The sequence below is a fragment of the Periophthalmus magnuspinnatus genome, chromosome 9, assembly GCF_009829125.3.
Source record: "Periophthalmus magnuspinnatus isolate fPerMag1 chromosome 9, fPerMag1.2.pri, whole genome shotgun sequence".
NCBI classification, from domain to species: Eukaryota; Metazoa; Chordata; class Actinopteri; order Gobiiformes; family Gobiidae; genus Periophthalmus; species Periophthalmus magnuspinnatus.
In genome coordinates, this window is record NC_047134.1 from 9,026,039 (window position 1) to 9,043,606 (window position 17,568).

Below are 17,568 nucleotides of genomic sequence, written 5' to 3' on the forward strand. Positions count from 1 at the left end.
TGACAAATCTCCAAGGTGACAAGCAGCTGGTGGACCCATCACCTTTAGATCAGAAATGGTCTTTTGTTCAGAGACCTTAAAAGTGACTGGTATTATATTTGCACATATCAAGATGATGTTCATTGTTGGTTCTATAATATAATATCACATGCAACACAGTTGGTAAGTGCCTGCCCTCCAATTAAAAAGGGTGCATCCAGATGAATAAAATGAGTGATTTGGAATGTCAAGCTTATGTGATTTTCTTCCACAGCTGACGGAGACCTCATCCAGGTACAACCGTAAGATCTCAGGCCCCACAGCGCTGCAGGAGGCTCTGAAGGAGAAGCAGCAGCACATTGAGCAGCTGATGGCAGAGAGGGACCTGGAGAGAGCTGAAGTGGCCCGAGCTACGAGCCAGGCTGGAGAAATGGAGCAAGAACTCACTCTGCTCAGGGACGACCGCGACGAGGTCACTGCCTATACCCACTATAGCTTTAACCATACCGAACATCACAATAACATTTACAGTCATCAGTTACATTTATTTTGTGACACTGCTCAAATCTATGGGGATATAGCTAACTTCATAATGTACTTTTTGTAGACTTTTTGATCCATCAAATAAAATATGACCAAGGAGACACCAGAACCATTCTCCTAACTGTGTGTTTAATCTGATTTGGAAATTACATGTGTCCTGTCACATTCAGTAACAGTTTAAAATTTTGGAAAGTGGCTGCAGTATTTTCTGGTCAGTGCCAATATGTTTCAATCCAAAATTAGATTTAAAGAGGGGGCTGTATGCAAAAAATAAATAAAAAATAAATAAATTAAAAAAAATATATATATATATATTTTTTTACTTTTCTACCATGTTAAACGTTGTTCCCTCATCAAAAACATGCCTGAAGAGGTTACATGTCATCCATGCAAGATTGAGTAATCTAGCTCTCTCTCCCAGGCTCTATTCAAACCTTTCTTATGATTAGCAGTACAATCCTATCCAAAGCTTCACACACAAGCCTCCACGCACAAGCTCATATGTGCTCCCACACAACACCACATCTCCATAAATATAAAAAAAAAAAGCATCATGCGAAACAAACTACAACTTGACAAACCTCTTTTGTTGAAAGTGGGGTGCATTATGATGGGCATTTAACCAGTAGTAGTTAAACTAGATTGGTGTTTTTGCCAATTTTAAGTGGTTTATGTCTCCATTTGTTTCAAAGATGGAGACAAAGATGGATCAGTTACGTGCCTTGGTAGAAGCAGCGGACAAAGACAAAGTAGAGCTGCTCAACCAGTTGGAGGAGGAACGCAGGTAAGAACTACAACTGCCATTTTGTGACATGGTACGCAATACTGGAGTACAGCAATGTATTAATGTGTAGTTTGTACATCACTATCTCCTCAAACAGAAAAGTGGAGGACCTTCAGTTCCGTGTAGAAGAAGCTTGCATCACCAAAGGAGACTTGGAGGTAAAGACTCACGACCATAGTTTTCTTCACATTTTCAGCATTGATGGAGCAATTCCTGTGGATCCTAATTTTTTTTATACTCTAATTGAAGTTGTATGATGTGGCAAGTATGAAGTGCCAGTTTACAATTCAAAGGACTGTCTATTTTAGTTAATCAGTCCTCTCTTCAACAATTACAAAATATAAGTTCTTTTAGAGAAATAAGTTATTTCTTATCTATACAAAAATACCTACATATTCTCTTATGTCCCTGGACATGTTTTGCATTATTTCCATCTTTTGTTTCCCAGCACAGAAAATGCTGAAGGCACACATCTCCAACTTAAACCTTTAGAGTACAGGGTTAGGGTATTTGTTATTCTTTCAAAGCCAAAGCTAACCTTGTGTGCTAACTCAGAGTTCAACTATTAAACTGCATGGTGCTTGAAACATGTTTGGACTAAAGGCGGACATACTAATGTGCAGTGGCTTCCTGGTTATAACCATGTAACATAATTGCTATTTTCCCCCCTCCTTTTTCCTGTCATGTTGGTCCAGTATTTAGCATGAAACCACTGTAAATGTTCCCTTATTTCTCCACTGTCTCAACACAAAGTCATACTCAGTCCACTTTTTCATACAGTCTATGGTTATAACCTAACAGAGTGTGATGTCACCCATAATGTTTGGCTCCAGTCAAATGAAGCTCATTGAGTCTAGCATTTATAGGGGTGAATTTGAGTCAGAATTCCAAATATGAAACTCTGCACCAAGTATCATAGCAACCAAGAACCAATCCAGAGTGAAGCTGTTGAAGGGAATGCACCTTCCTGCCTGCACTGCTGGTTTAGAAGGGGGTGGGCACTTAGCAACCAGTTTAATTGACAGCGCTGGTAATGATCTCGACTAGTATCGAAACTAGATACTGATTTGACCGGGTATTGATACTAAAAAAGTCAAATAGAAGACCATATATTTTAGTATACACCCAACTCTGTTAGCCAATGTATTAGTATCGAAATAGTCTATTCCTTAGTTGTCATGATACTAAAATTTCAAACTCAACACTCAATACAGATTCTGATACCACGATGGTAATGAAAACACAATAGACAATAAAATGTGAATTATAGTACTTTCGCTTATTTTGCTATTTGGTCTTACCAAATCCAGTTGTCCACAGATGTTGATAACAGGTACAGGGAGCAAAAGACGAAGTTCAAATCTGTCAACTGGACAAATCGTTGTAGGAGTGAAGACGTTTCAGTGCTCATCCAAGCCGCTTCTTCAGTTCTGGTCATGCTGGTGGCCAGTTCCAGTTTCTGAAACTGGAAACAATAGCTTTTTACAGTTTCAGTGTGGTTAGTCCCTCCCCTCAGATAGATATAAGGCAGTGGCCACCTGCATTCTGACCAGATCTGAAGAAGCGGCTTGGATGAGCAGTGAAATATCTTCACTCCTGCAACTATACTTGATTTGATACAGCTCAAGATCATTCTAAAGCTATTTCTGTTCTGTGAATGTGACTAGTTTAGTATCATTTAGTATATGATTTTTGATTCTTTTGACAACACTATAATGTATACCATCATTAAATACGATAAACTTTACAGTTAATTCTGAGCCAAGTAACATCCCCTTTGGTTATATTTTTCTTTTCATCCAAATGATTTCACGCAATAATCTTTTTGGTGGTTTATAATATCTGGTGTGGAAAATGGCCTAATCACTGTGTAGAATTATAATTTAGCATTGTTCTCGTGCCAATTTATTCTGAAAATTGTTCAACTTCAGAGATGCTTCACAGCTTACTTAAAGGCACTGTTTGACCTGAGTTTATGATTAGGTCATTGTCCCTAAATAATGGCTGGCTCAAACACACATGGTCACATGTTTTTGTAACTTGACAACCAGTGTGCTTCATTCAAACAGGTGTACTGCATGTTTACCTCACCCATCCTCCCTCTCCCCATAAACCACTCCTGCTGCTGCTTGCCCTGTAATCCGTATTCATCAGAAACAAACACAGGTTCCAGGCTTTAATATAGGCATGGGGTGTTTTCAGATTTCCACTCATCCAATATAAGATCTGGGCTTTGTTTTGCAAAAGCGGGTTCAACATGAGTAGAAATTAAGTATTAACTTTAGTGCCATTACACTCCACACTAGACTGATGAATAATGAAACTTCTCACAAAACAAGTTTAAGAGTAGATGCATTCAATTAGTACTTTCAGTTTGACTCAGGCAATTATCAATTGTCAGCTGATCTTATATCACTATACGCTCTAAATCTAAGGAATTTTTTGATGCATCTTTGTGGAAAAAGTGCAATGTCATCTTCAAATGTATTGGTTTCAAAAAGAAACCCTGGCTGTAGTTACATACCCACTCAGAATGTGATTATTATTGGATTTAAAAAAATTATAATATTATTAAAATCACTTGTAAGCTGCAAAATCATCTGATGGTCTCTATAATTACATCAGATTTAGTGGTTTGCATGTAATTTAAATCATCAGATAATAATCAGATTTTGGTGTGCATATGAACAGAGCCACAAGCTGGGGCAGAAATTATTAACCCGCTTTCTAAAACAGAACCCAGAGCCAAAGCGATTCTGACTGATCACATGCAACACATGCATCCCCAGAGACTCTTCTAAATTCTGTACCCCCTGAACCTCCTGAATCCTCCTTTGTTGGGCTGGCATGTGATGGTGGCACTTTGGTGTGTTCTCTTCCTCTCCTTCCTTGTTTACTAACAGACGCAGACCAGGCTGGAGCATGCCCGCATTATGGAGCTTGAACAGGCGCTGCTCATTGAAAAGACCAAAGCTGAGAAACTCCAAAGAGAGTTAGAAGACACTAGGGTAATGACTTCTGTACTGCACTGGATACATGTGCAAGGGGCACATCTGTATCTTTAACAAGTTGTGCATTTGGACTACAATTCTGCCCATGCACACAAATGAGTATATTTGAAATCTTTAATTCAATATTCCAAAGGTATTTAGTATATTCTATTGACATAATGCTCAGACACAAATAAGAGAGACCACATTTCCCCTGTCTATATTTTATTATGGATAAATTGGCCCATGTTACATGTCCTCAGACCCCCGCAACACCCATGTCTACCGCTTATTTAGTGCCCTTTTCTAGTCCGCTTCAAATATGCATTTGTGTATATCCCAAGCTTACAGAGTAATGAACAAAACTATCAGCTTTTAAGTCATTTGTATAATGAGATTAATGTTCCTTATGTTTTAGAATGTTTGTCATCACAAAGGGTCAGTTTAAGACTTAAGAGTGTTTTCAGTCACAGGATCCTTCCATAGAGAATCCTTTCTCCTGATTCACCCTGTACTTAGACAGAGCAGCAGCATAGACTAGATAATGATAAACATGGTATGCTATTAAGGCATAATAAACAAATTGCATTCATAGATTTAATTTAATTACATTTCATAACATTGATAAATCTAATTGGTAAGCTTGAAGGAAGGATCATACAGGATAAAGGAGCAAATAAATAGCTGATATGGTTGATCTGATTCAGACTGCATTATTTAAGAATATTTTCTTAATGACCCATGTACTGTTGAATACCATGGTAAGTATTGGAGATTGCACCCATTTCTTATTTCCAATTTGTGTTTTTGAAGGTTGCGACAGTTTCCGAGAGGTCTCGTATTCTAGAACTAGAGAAGGAGCTCTCTGTGCGCACCAGAGAGGTGTCTGACCTGCAGTTGCGTCTGTCCAGCCAGCAGGACTCGGGAGACCAGAGTTTCAGTACAGCCCCACTTCTACAAGAAATTAGCACTTTGAGACATCAATTAGCATCCCAGGAATCTAAACAGCACCAAGAGCTAAAGGGCTACCAGGAGCGGCTGGAGGCACAGCAGAAGGTTGCTGTTCAACTTCAGAGCACATGTACACAGCTCTCCAGTGAGAAGGACCAGCTTCAGGTGCGCCTGAACCACATGGAGCGAGAGCACTCTGACACACTGGAGCTGTGGAGGTCTAAACTGGAGTCTGCTGTATCATCTCACCAGCAATCCATGGAGGAGCTAAAAATGTCTTTCAGCAAAGGCACAGATATGCAGACAGCCGAGCTCATTGAAACCAAAAGTGTACTAGAAGAGCTCAAGCTAGAGCATAAGAGTTTTAGAGAGGAACATGACGCCAAATTTAAAAAGGAAGTGTCCACACGGACTCAGGAAATCCAGTCTCTGAAGGCGCAGCTCTCAGCTGTGAGTGAGGAGAAGGAGAGGCTAGAGGAGAGTCTGAAGACCTGCATGGAGAAGGCAGAGGAGCAGCACCTTGTGGAAATGGAGGAGGTCCTGGCCAAACTTCACACCGCAGAGGTGAGGCTGAAGGAGCTCAAGGAAAGAGAGGCTAAGCTCATACAAGAGGCTCAAGACAAGGAGCGAGAAACCAAAGAGAAGATGGCAGCCCAACTGGAAGCTCTGCGCAGCCAACAAGCACAAAACACAGAGGAGCTGAGCAGTGTGAGGAAGAAGCTACTGGACGCTCAAAGCCAGCAGGGGGCCAAGGTAAGGGACTGCTCTGGATGAGGCAACTCACTGTTGGAAAAATGCTCTCTCTAACATTTACTAGATTATAGTTATTGATTGAGTCATGTTGTCACTGCCAACTTTAATAATATGCCTAATTGGGCCAGGTCATTCATATATTTTTATATTTTACATATATAAATTATACGGTTTGGTAAAAACAACAAGGCTTGATATTGCAGTTTATATTTGCAATTTTTGTTGTGAAAATAGGATTCTGTTAATATTTCAGTCTTTTTTCATTTCTTCTGGACACAAAATATGACTTTGAACTGATAAACTAATGTAATCACATATTAGGACATGTTTGTACAGATCTAAACTATAGGGTTAGCTATTTTTATGCAGAATAAAACTGAATGTTTTTTGTTTTGGTGGAAATGATGGTACTTCAAAAATGTTGATTACCGGTAGTTTGGAAAAAATAATTGTATATATTTAGTAGGGCTGCAAGATTAATCACAAATACTTTTTCAACTTCTATTCTCCAATCCATTCTCAGGGAAAGTGTTCATTATAACCTTGCCTTTATGATTTGAATGTGCCCATTCATAGGTAGGTGAGCTGGGCTCTCTTCTGGAAGCCAAGGAGAAGGAGGCCCTCTCTCTCCAACAGAGTGTGAGCATGCTACAGCATCAGAGGGATGACCTTGAACAGGAGCTTGGAGACCTAGTAACTATAATGAGATATATAATGAGATGTATAATGAGATGTATAATGAGATGTATAATGATATATATATATAATGATATATATATAATGAGATATATATATATAATATATATATATATACATATATATATATATATACATATACACACACACATATATATACACACACACCCACACACACCGTAAATTTCGGACTATAAGCTGCTACTTTTTTTCCACGCTTTGAACCCTGCGGCCTATACAGCAGTGCGGCTTATTTATGGAATTTTACTGGATAACGGCCCCTGGGGGGCGCTCTCTAGCTGTAAACGTAAAAGTGAGACAGACGTGGGGAAAGATTCTGCTCTGAAGAATTCACTAGTTTTGATTTTGAACGATCATTTTGCGCATCATGAAATGGATATGATGCGGTTTTTAAGATAAAGAAGGAAATAGAGCAGGTGTTGGCAACCTGTAACACGCAAAGAGCCATTTGGACCCACTTTCCACGTAAAATAAAACACTGGGAGCCGCAAATACTTTTTGACATCTAAAATGAAGATAACACTGTGTATAATAACAATAATGTAACGGAATAATGTAGGTTTTATTTTCACGGACAAGCCTTCTACACGTGGCAGATAAATATGGCAAAAATAACTTAAGTGCATAAAAAAATACAACTCACCAAACCGCTGCATCAGTGTGAGCCCTGCGCTGATTATGTGATTATGTCTACTCTGCTCCGCAGTTTCTTTAAAAAAAAACAACAAAACTCTAAAGGCGTATCGTTCAATCCCAGGTGCTTATTCTCCATGTGCCAAAGCAGTTTTGAAGGTTTCATTGCCTTATTTGCTTTTCCCGCATGTTACGCAGAGCGGACAAACCCAGATTTTAAGTAGGCATTGTCTGTTAAATTTATCTTTCTTTTTCTTGGAGATCGTAGTCTCCTCTTCTAGCTCCTCAGTTGTCCTTTTCCCCTTTGTTAAAAGCTCTCCAAAGACTTTTGTTTTGGCTCGTTTTCACTCGCTTGTGGCTTTACTTTTGTGCGTCGTGTCTGATGTGTTATACGTGATACATCATCGCAGAGACAAGAGCAGATAATAAACTTGCTACTACATCAAATAGATTTCTGTGGCGATTTCCAGCAGGATTTTCATGATACATCTACGGACGAGCTTATTAGTGTGTCATTAGGGACGGGCGAAAGTTGCTCCTGACCCCTGTGCGCACAGCGTCTGAAAATCAGGGCTCTTTACGCAGGACTGTGAGCTGTGTCAGTGTCAGTTCCCAAGCCACGCAGAGCCGCAGTATAAGGCTGAAAGAGGCGCATGCGGCTCCGGAGCCGCGGGTTGCCGACCCCTGAAATAGAGCCGCTGCACGTAAGCTCGGCATCAATGAATCCAACTTGGTCAATGTAAAAAGACGGCAAAAGTTTTCAGAGGAAATAAAAGCAGATTTTACGTGTTGGTGCAGTTTTATTTTCTAAACCTGCAGATGTGTTCATCCTGTGTTGATGTCGTGTTGGTGCCAATTTTCACGCACAGTTTAAAAAAAAAACGTGTCAGTGCACCGTCTTTCTGTGTAAATATCTCATGTTACAATATGAAAACCTGCGGCTTATATTCAGGTGCGGCTTATATATGGACAAAATTGATTTTCTTTTCAAATTTAGCTGGTGCGGCTTATATTGAGGTGCGCTCTGTAGTCCGAAATTTATGGTGTGTATATATATATATATATATATATATTCATATTCATTCATCGCAATGTGCTACACACTTACCTGTTTTCAACCACAGAAACAGAAAATTTACAATATCACAGAGGAACACACCAAATCCCTAAAAACTATGCAAAAAACGAGTGAAGAACTGAGCGTGAAGGGGGAGCAGCTCACCGCACTCACTGCACAAACTGAAGCACTTAAAGTTCAACTTACAGGTGAGATGGAACTTAATGTATTTAGCTTTGCTCTTAAGTTTATAGGTGTGTATCTAGGTGATGCGTGGCTTTTTTCCTGGCCCAACCCAAGTTCAATTCCAACCTGACTCACCCAGCCCGAAGAAACTGGTTCAGCTGTTGACACCCAACTTGTTCCTAACCTGCGCACATTAAAACTATGTCTTCCGCACCGGTGCAGTTGGCCGTTGTATCTGCCAGGGCTTAATGTGTTAAAATCACGATTCGCTTTACTGTTGACACTCAGATGCATTATTTACACACTTACGCACTCACAGGATATAGTGCAGATAGAAGCTTAAGGAGAGTTTGGGACTAAAGCAGCCTAGGTCATGCCAGAGCGAGTAGCATACTTGACTCGGTGTGAGCCTGCTCTGGACATCGTTTGTGTAGTTTCAACGTGTAGTAACGTTGAACTGTACTGATAACATCTCTACTCTATTTCTTATACAAGTAACAGCAAATGGACAAAGTTGCTTTCTTTGTGCAGTTAAAGACAGGCGAATACAAAAGTCCTGTGCCATTGTTTGTTAATCAGAGATATAGAAGATGCTTTAGGTTCGGCTGATTGTGTTTACTTTTATACCACATTCATTTAAAGTGGAGAAGTGTTTGGACCTGACTCTACCGCACCCACTGTAACCTGCACATAATTTCTATGAAATTATTGTGTTGTTCCACAGGTTTGGAGAGAAAGCTGAAGACTGCAGATGAAAAGGTTGAGCAGCTAACACAGGACAAGAGTAAACTGGAAAAGGACATCTCTGACATGATGAAGGAGTCTGGAGACAGCTCAGCACAGCTTACCAAGATGAACCAAGACCGCATGCACAAAGAAAGGTACTGCTCCTCATTCAGACGTTTCCTGTTCAAAGTCACCCTACAGTTGTATATGTCATTTTATGTCCATATGTGTCTTCAGGAGGCTAGAGGAGCTACAGAGCCTTCTGGCTGAAGAGAAGGAGAAAGTGGCTCAGATGAATGAAAAGCTCCAGGAGAACGAAGCCCAGAAAGAACAACAGCTGACTCAGACCAGAGACACACACCAGGGAGAGATAAGTCGACTCCAAGAGAAGATCACCATGCTGGTCAGTACTTGAACTATTATCGATGTTACGACCCAGCTCGGCTAGGGAAAAGAGGAAGTAACAAAACAAGATGGAAAATTGTAAACTTAAGTTACAATTTATTTTAAAGGAATGTTAAGGTAAAATCTAACAAAAAGAGGCTCTAAACAGAGTGGATATCGATGGGTAACTTAAACAGAGCTAACAAAACAAACAAAAGTTACAATTACACAAAACAACCGGGTCTCAGAAAAAGCAGAAGGTAGTTTCTCTGAGCTGACTACAGCTCTGGTTATGAGGCATGGACCAAATCAGATGACAAGGAGACGTAACATGTGGTTGGTGTTGGTCAACTCCCATGCACAGTCCACCTCTGCAGCATGAAAATGATATTTGGACATACTCTGGGCTCTGAGGACAGGCTTGGGACCTTGCCCCAACAGGTTTGGGAAACAGGATTATCTGGAAAAGGGGAAAAGAAAGGTGCTGATGAGATGCTTTGCCAGGAGGGGGACCCACTAAACCATCCGAAATCAAAGACTCGGAATCAGTCAGGCTTTTGGGTAGGGTCAGTGGCTAGGGTGGTTGAACTAGACTGAATTGAACTGACACCTTCTGGCTTTGGTGCATAGTGTTCTGCTTTTCGCTTCAGAGCTGGGCAGTTGGCAATGACGTGTCCGGGTTTATGGCAGTAGAAACATTTTCTCTGGGTTCTTTGCATTCAGGCTGTTGCGATGCGCTCAAAGACGGTAAAATATGAATCAACATCACATTCTCCAAATGTGAGTACAAACATCTCACTTGTTCCCACATCAAAAGGTGCAGTAGGCTGAAAGGTGGAGGGCAGGTCGGTGGCAGCAGTAGAGTGGTTACTTGGTCTAGGGCAGTGGTTCTTAAGCTTGTGGGAGGTACTGAACCCCACCAGTTTCATATGCACACTCACCGAACTCTTCTTTATTGAAAAATAAAATATGATTTTTTTCAAGTTCAAGACAAATGTATGTTTTACTGGTGCACAAAATGAACTGTGCATTAACATCACTGTGTTCAAAGAATAAAACCAATACAATGCATGAACTCACAACAAATAACATGCATACCTTTTCACAAAGACATGACCTTTTTTATACTACCACACTGAAATTATTTAAATTTTTAACCTTATGTATAATAATGAATTTTAACCTTATGTATAATAATGAACTTATTGTATTTATGTTATTTATTATTTTTAACATTTTAACACACACCGTAACTCCGCAACCAATTGTGCTCTCATGTAAATTCCAATGGCATGTAAAAGCCGAGGCATGGGGCTCTTTAAATATGTTACTGTCATTACGATAATGTGTTTCCGTGCTTCCTCGAAGATGTCCAATCAGCGCAATTGCTGGGATCCTCCCAGTCAACGCTGGGGCATCACTCTGGCCGTGTCTCATGCTGTGTCTCCATTCACCAAAGTCACATTTAAGTCGGGCGGGTACTTCGATAGGCACATCGAAGGGTGCATTTGTCAAATTGGGACACGGCCGGCTTCTGGAGACGCTCGCAGTCCACAAATTATATGAGTCGGGTGCGTGTCTTGACCTCCGCCGAACCCCTGAGACTGACTCACCGAACCCCTAGGGTTCGATCTAACCCAGGTTAAGAACCACTGGTCTAGGGGTATGATTCTCGCTTGGGGTGCGAGAGGTAAGGGAAGGGAAGGGAGGCAACAAAAAAAAGAAAACCGAGATGGAGAAACGGTTAAATAAGGTCATTTAATTAACAGGTATGTAGGGCTGAACTTTAAAAAAGGCAACTTAACATACATAAACAAAGGTACCTTGCAAGGAATTAAACCAAAAACAATACAGGTAAAGTAACTAAACACAAATTTTACAATAATTAAAATCTTACACACATACCACCTGGAGAGGTCCATGGAGACAGCATGGACAACACCGAGGCATGTAGGAGGAGCTGGAGGCACAGGGCCGTAACAATCGACTAAAGAAATTCTTGATCTAAAGCCCTGCCTAACATTCTTAAAATATTTGTTCAGATCTCTTCTGTAGTTACTTGTAGGATAAATACACAATTGCTATATTCAGTGTCTGCTCCAGGATTTGGATTGGTGCATGTTTAGTAAAAACTTAAATCCTGTTTTAATTGCCATAATGAATTGAAACAGTTGTAATGATGAGTTTACTGTGTGCAGGAGAAGTCTGTCACAGATGGAGCTGCTCTTTTGGAGGAGCTGAAGGCGTCCCATCAGAAGGCCTCAGAGCTTCACAGACAGGAGCAGGAACAGAAGGTGCAGGCTCAGGTCCAGCACCTGGAGCAGGAGCTGGGCCTGTCTCGACAGAAGGAGGAGGAGCTGCAGAGGCTAGTGACAGAGCTGCAGGTGTACAAGCAGCAGGCACAAGTATGCACAAATTCACTTTTCCTTTTATTATTTGAATGAAAAATTTTTTTTTTACTTGACGTCATATAGTAAGCTATATTAAGTACCAATGTGAAGTCCTCAATCATTGTCAGAGCTTATTACATTGTCATTATTTGTATTTATCATCTTCCATTTTTCATTGTTATACTGTTTATATTGTTTATATTTTTTCAAGATATGAACTATCTATTTTATCAGACAAATATTTAAGAGGGGCATTTTGGCTTGTTCAACCTTTAAAATAAACACTAAAGTAGGACAGATTTAAGAAGATGATTGCATTTATTTCCACAAAAATATCAAATCAATGTAAAGAATTGAACAAAACATTTACATTTGTTTGGTTTTCACAAATTTTGGATTAGCTGAAATAATATCTCCAATACCCCTGTCATAATTACTGTATCGACTTGTCGTGCAATACATGAAAACTGAAGTAATATATTTTCCAGCTCAATATTTACTGTATGTGCAATTTTCTTGTAGAAATGGTGAGATTTTTTATATTTTTGTTATAGATTTGAGTAGCAGGTTGAATCAGTGACTTCTGTGGCTAATTATTGATTCATTCTATTTATTTATTTATTTATTGCAGCTCATGTCTCAATGATACTGTGTGTTTAAAAATGGTTTACTGAGATTATCTTGTATTAATATTAAGTCAGTTGAATATTAGTTCAGTATTATCGTTGATGGCAGTATCTCTTTGTAGCAATGTAACATGCTTTGTAGCTACCCTGATTTCTTCTTAAAAAAAAAAAAAAACGCTCCTTACTGATGTTTATGTGCCAATATTTAATTCATTTTCACACCGTGAACACGGTAAAAACTAAAAGATAAAGAAAATTTACTTGACTCTAATACATTTAAACTTTCAAAATAAATACAAACAATCAATCTTTACCGTGTACCATCATGACCAGCAGTAGTTAAGTCTGATATCTTTCTTTGCACTTTTCGCATTTTCCTTGCTCCTCTTTTTATACTTTTCGCAGCTACTATACTCCTTTTTTTTTTTTTTTTACTTCTGGGGCAAACATGCACTTACATGACTCACAACGGTAAATTCTTTTACAAATAAAAGATATATAAAATTAATAAAATACATCAATGTTTTCTTACACAAATACAGAACTTCGGAAAACAAATATACTGACATGTTTCCGTCAGCTACATGCTTCAAAATTTGTTATCATGACAGGCCTAACCTCTAATTATAGTGAATCTTGGCAAACTCTTTTACATAACAGAAAATGACTGACAAAGATAATAAACTCATCAGGTGAAGTGAAAGTGCTCCTCTTAAATATGGCTGGTATGTGCAGTGTTAGTCGTGGTGTAACCTTTGCTTGCTTCTGTATTTTAACTTTTTCCAGCGGCATACATCCATATCTGCTTGGTTTGTTTTGGTCCATCTTATTCCCCCTCTTTATTTTTGCTTTTTTTGTTTCCCATTAAATTATTTTTCCCAGTGTCTTTCTGCTGAGCTCCAATCTACCAAGCATGACCTTGAGAGCTTTTGCCAACAAGTGGATAAGCAAAGGTTAGATCAGGAGCTCATTCAGAAGGAATGTGAGGCTGAGAAGTTAAAACTACAGGGGGAGCTTTCAGAAGTCCAGACTAAACTTGCCAGCATCGAAAGTAGTTACAGGCAACTGGAGGAGCAGCATGAACAACTCCACATGGCTAATGAAGAACTTTCAAAACGCCAAGAGGAGCTGCAAATGCAAGGCAAATGTTCAGAAGAACATTTGCAGATGGTCACACGTGATCTCGAAGTTGCACGAGCAGAAAGCAAAGAACTCAAAGAGGTCTACAATGAACAGTTAGCCAAAATGCAGGAGCTCGAGAAGCAGAATGCAGAGAAGCAAGATCTTGTTCTAAAGCACCAACAGGAGATTGAGCAACTTCAGGCTCAGAAGAAGCAACTGCATGTCGATTATGAGGGCATTTGTAAAGAGAAGAGCAGACTAGTGGAGGACTTTGAGCAAAAACAATCCAGGCTCATATCAGAGAAGGACAACTTCATCTCAGAGCTAGACTCTGCCAGAAATGCCAAAAAGTCCCTCAATACGAAGAACAGCGAACTCCAATCCAAACTCAACTCCATAAACTTGGAAAAAGAAGATCTGACAATGAAGAACAGCCAGCTGCAAGCATTTAACGAGACGCTAACCAAAGAGAAGGCCAAACTGTCAAGTGACATCAGTGCCACCATGTTGGAAAAGGCGAAGGTAGAAAAGGCCAAAGAGTGGCTTCAAAACCAGCTTGATGTCGCTAAGAAAGATCTGGAGATGTTGCGCTGTGAGTGTGAAGAAGTGAAAGTATCCAAAAACGGGTTAGCTCAAATGTTGGAGGAGTTCAAAACAAACAGCCAAGTTACAGATTCTGAGAGACTGCAACTACTGCAAGAGAAAGAGGACCTGCTCGCCGTTCAGAGGAAAGCTAATCACGAAAACCAAGAGCTGCTCAAACAGATCGAAGACTTGAAGAGTAAGGTTCAGACGTTAGCAGATCAGCTAGCTCAGGCTAATGACAAGTCTAAGGAGCTAGCTGAAGCTCTAGAACTAGAAAAACAGTCATTCCAAAAGCAGCGTTCTGAAGCCGAGATGACCGTCCATGCGCTAAAGAAAGAGCACATGATCCTGGAATCCACACTAGAACAGCAGAGAACAGACAACGAGAGGCTAGCAAGGGAGAAAGGAGAACTGGAGAGGAAGGTGTCAAAAGTGCTAGCAGAAAGAGATGGGGATTCATCAGAAAGGGTAAAACTGTCCACTGATTTAAGAGCAGCTAAAGACCAGTTGGATAGCGTTTCCAAAACAAATGCAGAACTTAACCAAGAGAAGTCAGATCTATCAGGCAAGTTGGAGGACATTAACAGGCAAAAAGCTGAGGTTGAGGCTGTAGTGGTTGTTTTGAAACGGGATAAAGCTGACTTTGAGAATCAGGTGAAGAAACTAACTACAGATATTGACACTCTGCTTAAAGGTAAAAAGAAACTTATTGAGGAACATGCCTGTTTTAAACAACAACTACAAAAGACCAATTTAGAGCTGGTTGAGAAGGTAAACAAGCTCACCGATGACTGTCAAAACCTGCGTTCTGGGCAGAGTGACGCAAGCAAGCAGCTGCAGTCTGTACAGTCAGAGAAGCAGAGTTTACAGCAAAAATTAGAAAGGTTCCAATCGCAAATCCAGGTGCTGTCCAAATCGAAGGAGAGTCTTGAATCACAACTCCAAACTGAAACTAGTCAGCGCATTGAAGTCATTGCTGTTAAAGATGGCCTCTCCCAACAGATCAAGGAGTTGGAGCAGATGATGTCCAAGCTGAGGCAAGAAAAAGAACAAGTGTATCTGAGTCTACAAAAGAGTGACCAGGACAAGAAGGGAAAAGTGGAGGAAATGTCCAAATTATTACGACGACAGGAGCAGGAGTCCTGTCAGCTGAGGACAGAGAAGGAACAACTCAAGTCTCAAATGGAAGAGATTAACAAACAGATGGCTAGTCTGAGCTTCAAAGAGCAACAACAAACTTTAGCTCAAGGTAATTTAGAACAAGACCTAACGTCTCTGCACAGCGAGCGGGCAAACTGGCTCAAAGAACGGCTAGGACTGACCACTGAGTTAGACAAGCTCCAAGGTGACTATAAGCAAGCAGAGGCTGATCTGAAGAGGCTCCAGCATGACAAAGATGAGCTGGAGAAGCAGTACCAGCATGCTACTGCAGAGGTTGCTGCATCAGCCAGGGAGAGGAACCAGATAAGCACCTGCCTTGCAGCACTCACAGCTCAGAAGGAAGCCCTCCTGAAGGAGCGCGACCAAGCCCAGCAAGAGGCCACTCAGCTCGGGTTGCAGCTCTCACATGCCCTTTCTAAGCAGCTTGAGGTACTCTCTTCCCCTCCGGCACTAACCAGTCACTGAGTCCTTTAGACAGCTGGGGCCACTGTACTACTAAATGCATGCTGCTCTATCTCCCCACTCCCTCCCTACAATGTAACTATCATCTTCATTCACTAACCTCTGGTGCTAGCTCCCAGCCTTCACTGTCTTTCCTGTGGGCTTATAACGGCTCTAATAGTCACAAAGTTAGCCTAGCTATCTTGCAAGTCCACTCTGGTTCTTGGTTATTAGGGAACAAAATTGGGTTCAAGATTGTGCAGGGTTTGGCAGAAATACATTGAATTAGGGCTGCACGATATGAGAAAAGGATAAGATTTTCGATTACTGTGTTTTGTATTGTATGAGTCCAATTACAATTTTTCTGACCAACATTGCGATTGCAATTAGATTTGATATTTGTTTTTAATAAGAGGTTTGTGTTCAAACTTCAGATTTAAAAAGTGTCCAGAATAACTGACAAAAAGACTGAAACAGAAACTGACATACTAATACAAGAATCACATTCTATGCAGAATAAAACATGAGATTTTGTTGTTTGTGTAGGAAATTAGCGATTTGCTAACTGTGTCCATTCAAATAGTAATTTTGATGATTTTGATTAGACGATTAATTTTGCAGCCCTATTGCGATAACGATATTATTGCAATATTTCAATATACTTTTTGATAAGGAAATCATTAATAAAATGTGTCCTTTTGTCCATTTTATTTTCCAAAAACACATTTGTAAAATGAGGAACTTTGTATTGTTGCAATATAATTATTTTCTTGTGATATCGATTATTACGTCAGCCAATACCGATATTTCCGCGATACATTTTGCAGCCCTACATTGAATCAATTTGAATATAAAAGAGGCACTGTTAACAAAATTTGCTGTGACTTATTTAACTACTTATTATTATATCATATACTTGATTTCATGCCCAACTTTTTCAGTCACTAGATATTGTGACTGACCTAGCATGAGAGAGTCACGTGTTTTTATTGGTGGAACAGTGTCGAGTGTGATTATTCTCATCATCTCCGTTCTAAGGCCACAGGTGATAGTTTTGCAGTGTAGATACTTTTGTTTTCTTGATCATTGTAGAAATACTTGTACTATCATCTAAAATGCAAATAGTTGTTTATCAGCATGCAAAAGTAGTTTTAAATAGTTGCAATCGCCAATTCAAAGTAAATGAAACAATCCCAGCATCCAGCGACTCATGTTTTCTTTTCGACGCACTTCAGGCCACAGAGTCTTCTGGGAAAACGTCTGAGGCTCTTAAGCAGCTGTCCAATGAGAAGGCTTTGCTGCTCCAGGAGAAGACTCAGGCCCAGGCTCTGCTAGAGGAGCTGCGCACATTCAAGAGCAACCTTGAGTCAGAGGTAAGATATGCTTTTTTTTCATGGTCCATGCTAATTGTTTTTAGCAGCTGATGGCCAATAAACTGGCCAATATTTTGAGACAGATATATAGGGCCAAAAGTATAAGTTACTACAGGGCACTGCTCTTCATAATAAATGTGTAATAATAATTAAAACCTATTTCTATA

The 17,568-nt window shown here is 40.0% G+C and overlaps 1 protein-coding gene across 3 annotated transcripts in view; it reads left to right on the top strand.

Moving 5' to 3' along the window:
* The window catches only part of clip1a (CAP-GLY domain containing linker protein 1a), a 40,548-nt gene that overhangs the window by 14,710 nt on the left and 8,270 nt on the right, over positions 1 to 17,568 (top strand). The window contains exons 6-17 of one of the 3 annotated variants that reach the window (XM_055224053.1): positions 254 to 451; positions 1,215 to 1,306; positions 1,404 to 1,464; positions 4,210 to 4,314; positions 5,110 to 6,000; positions 6,577 to 6,693; positions 8,475 to 8,616; positions 9,318 to 9,474; positions 9,557 to 9,722; positions 11,902 to 12,108; positions 13,602 to 16,016; positions 17,264 to 17,401. In XM_055224053.1, coding sequence (XP_055080028.1) covers positions 254 to 451; positions 1,215 to 1,306; positions 1,404 to 1,464; positions 4,210 to 4,314; positions 5,110 to 6,000; positions 6,577 to 6,693; positions 8,475 to 8,616; positions 9,318 to 9,474; positions 9,557 to 9,722; positions 11,902 to 12,108; positions 13,602 to 16,016; positions 17,264 to 17,401 — 4,689 coding nt within the window. The remainder of the gene's footprint in view (positions 1 to 253; positions 452 to 1,214; positions 1,307 to 1,403; positions 1,465 to 4,209; positions 4,315 to 5,109; positions 6,001 to 6,576; positions 6,694 to 8,474; positions 8,617 to 9,317; positions 9,475 to 9,556; positions 9,723 to 11,901; positions 12,109 to 13,601; positions 16,017 to 17,263; positions 17,402 to 17,568) is intronic. The other 2 variants (XM_055224055.1, XM_055224054.1) reach the window with 2 other exon arrangements.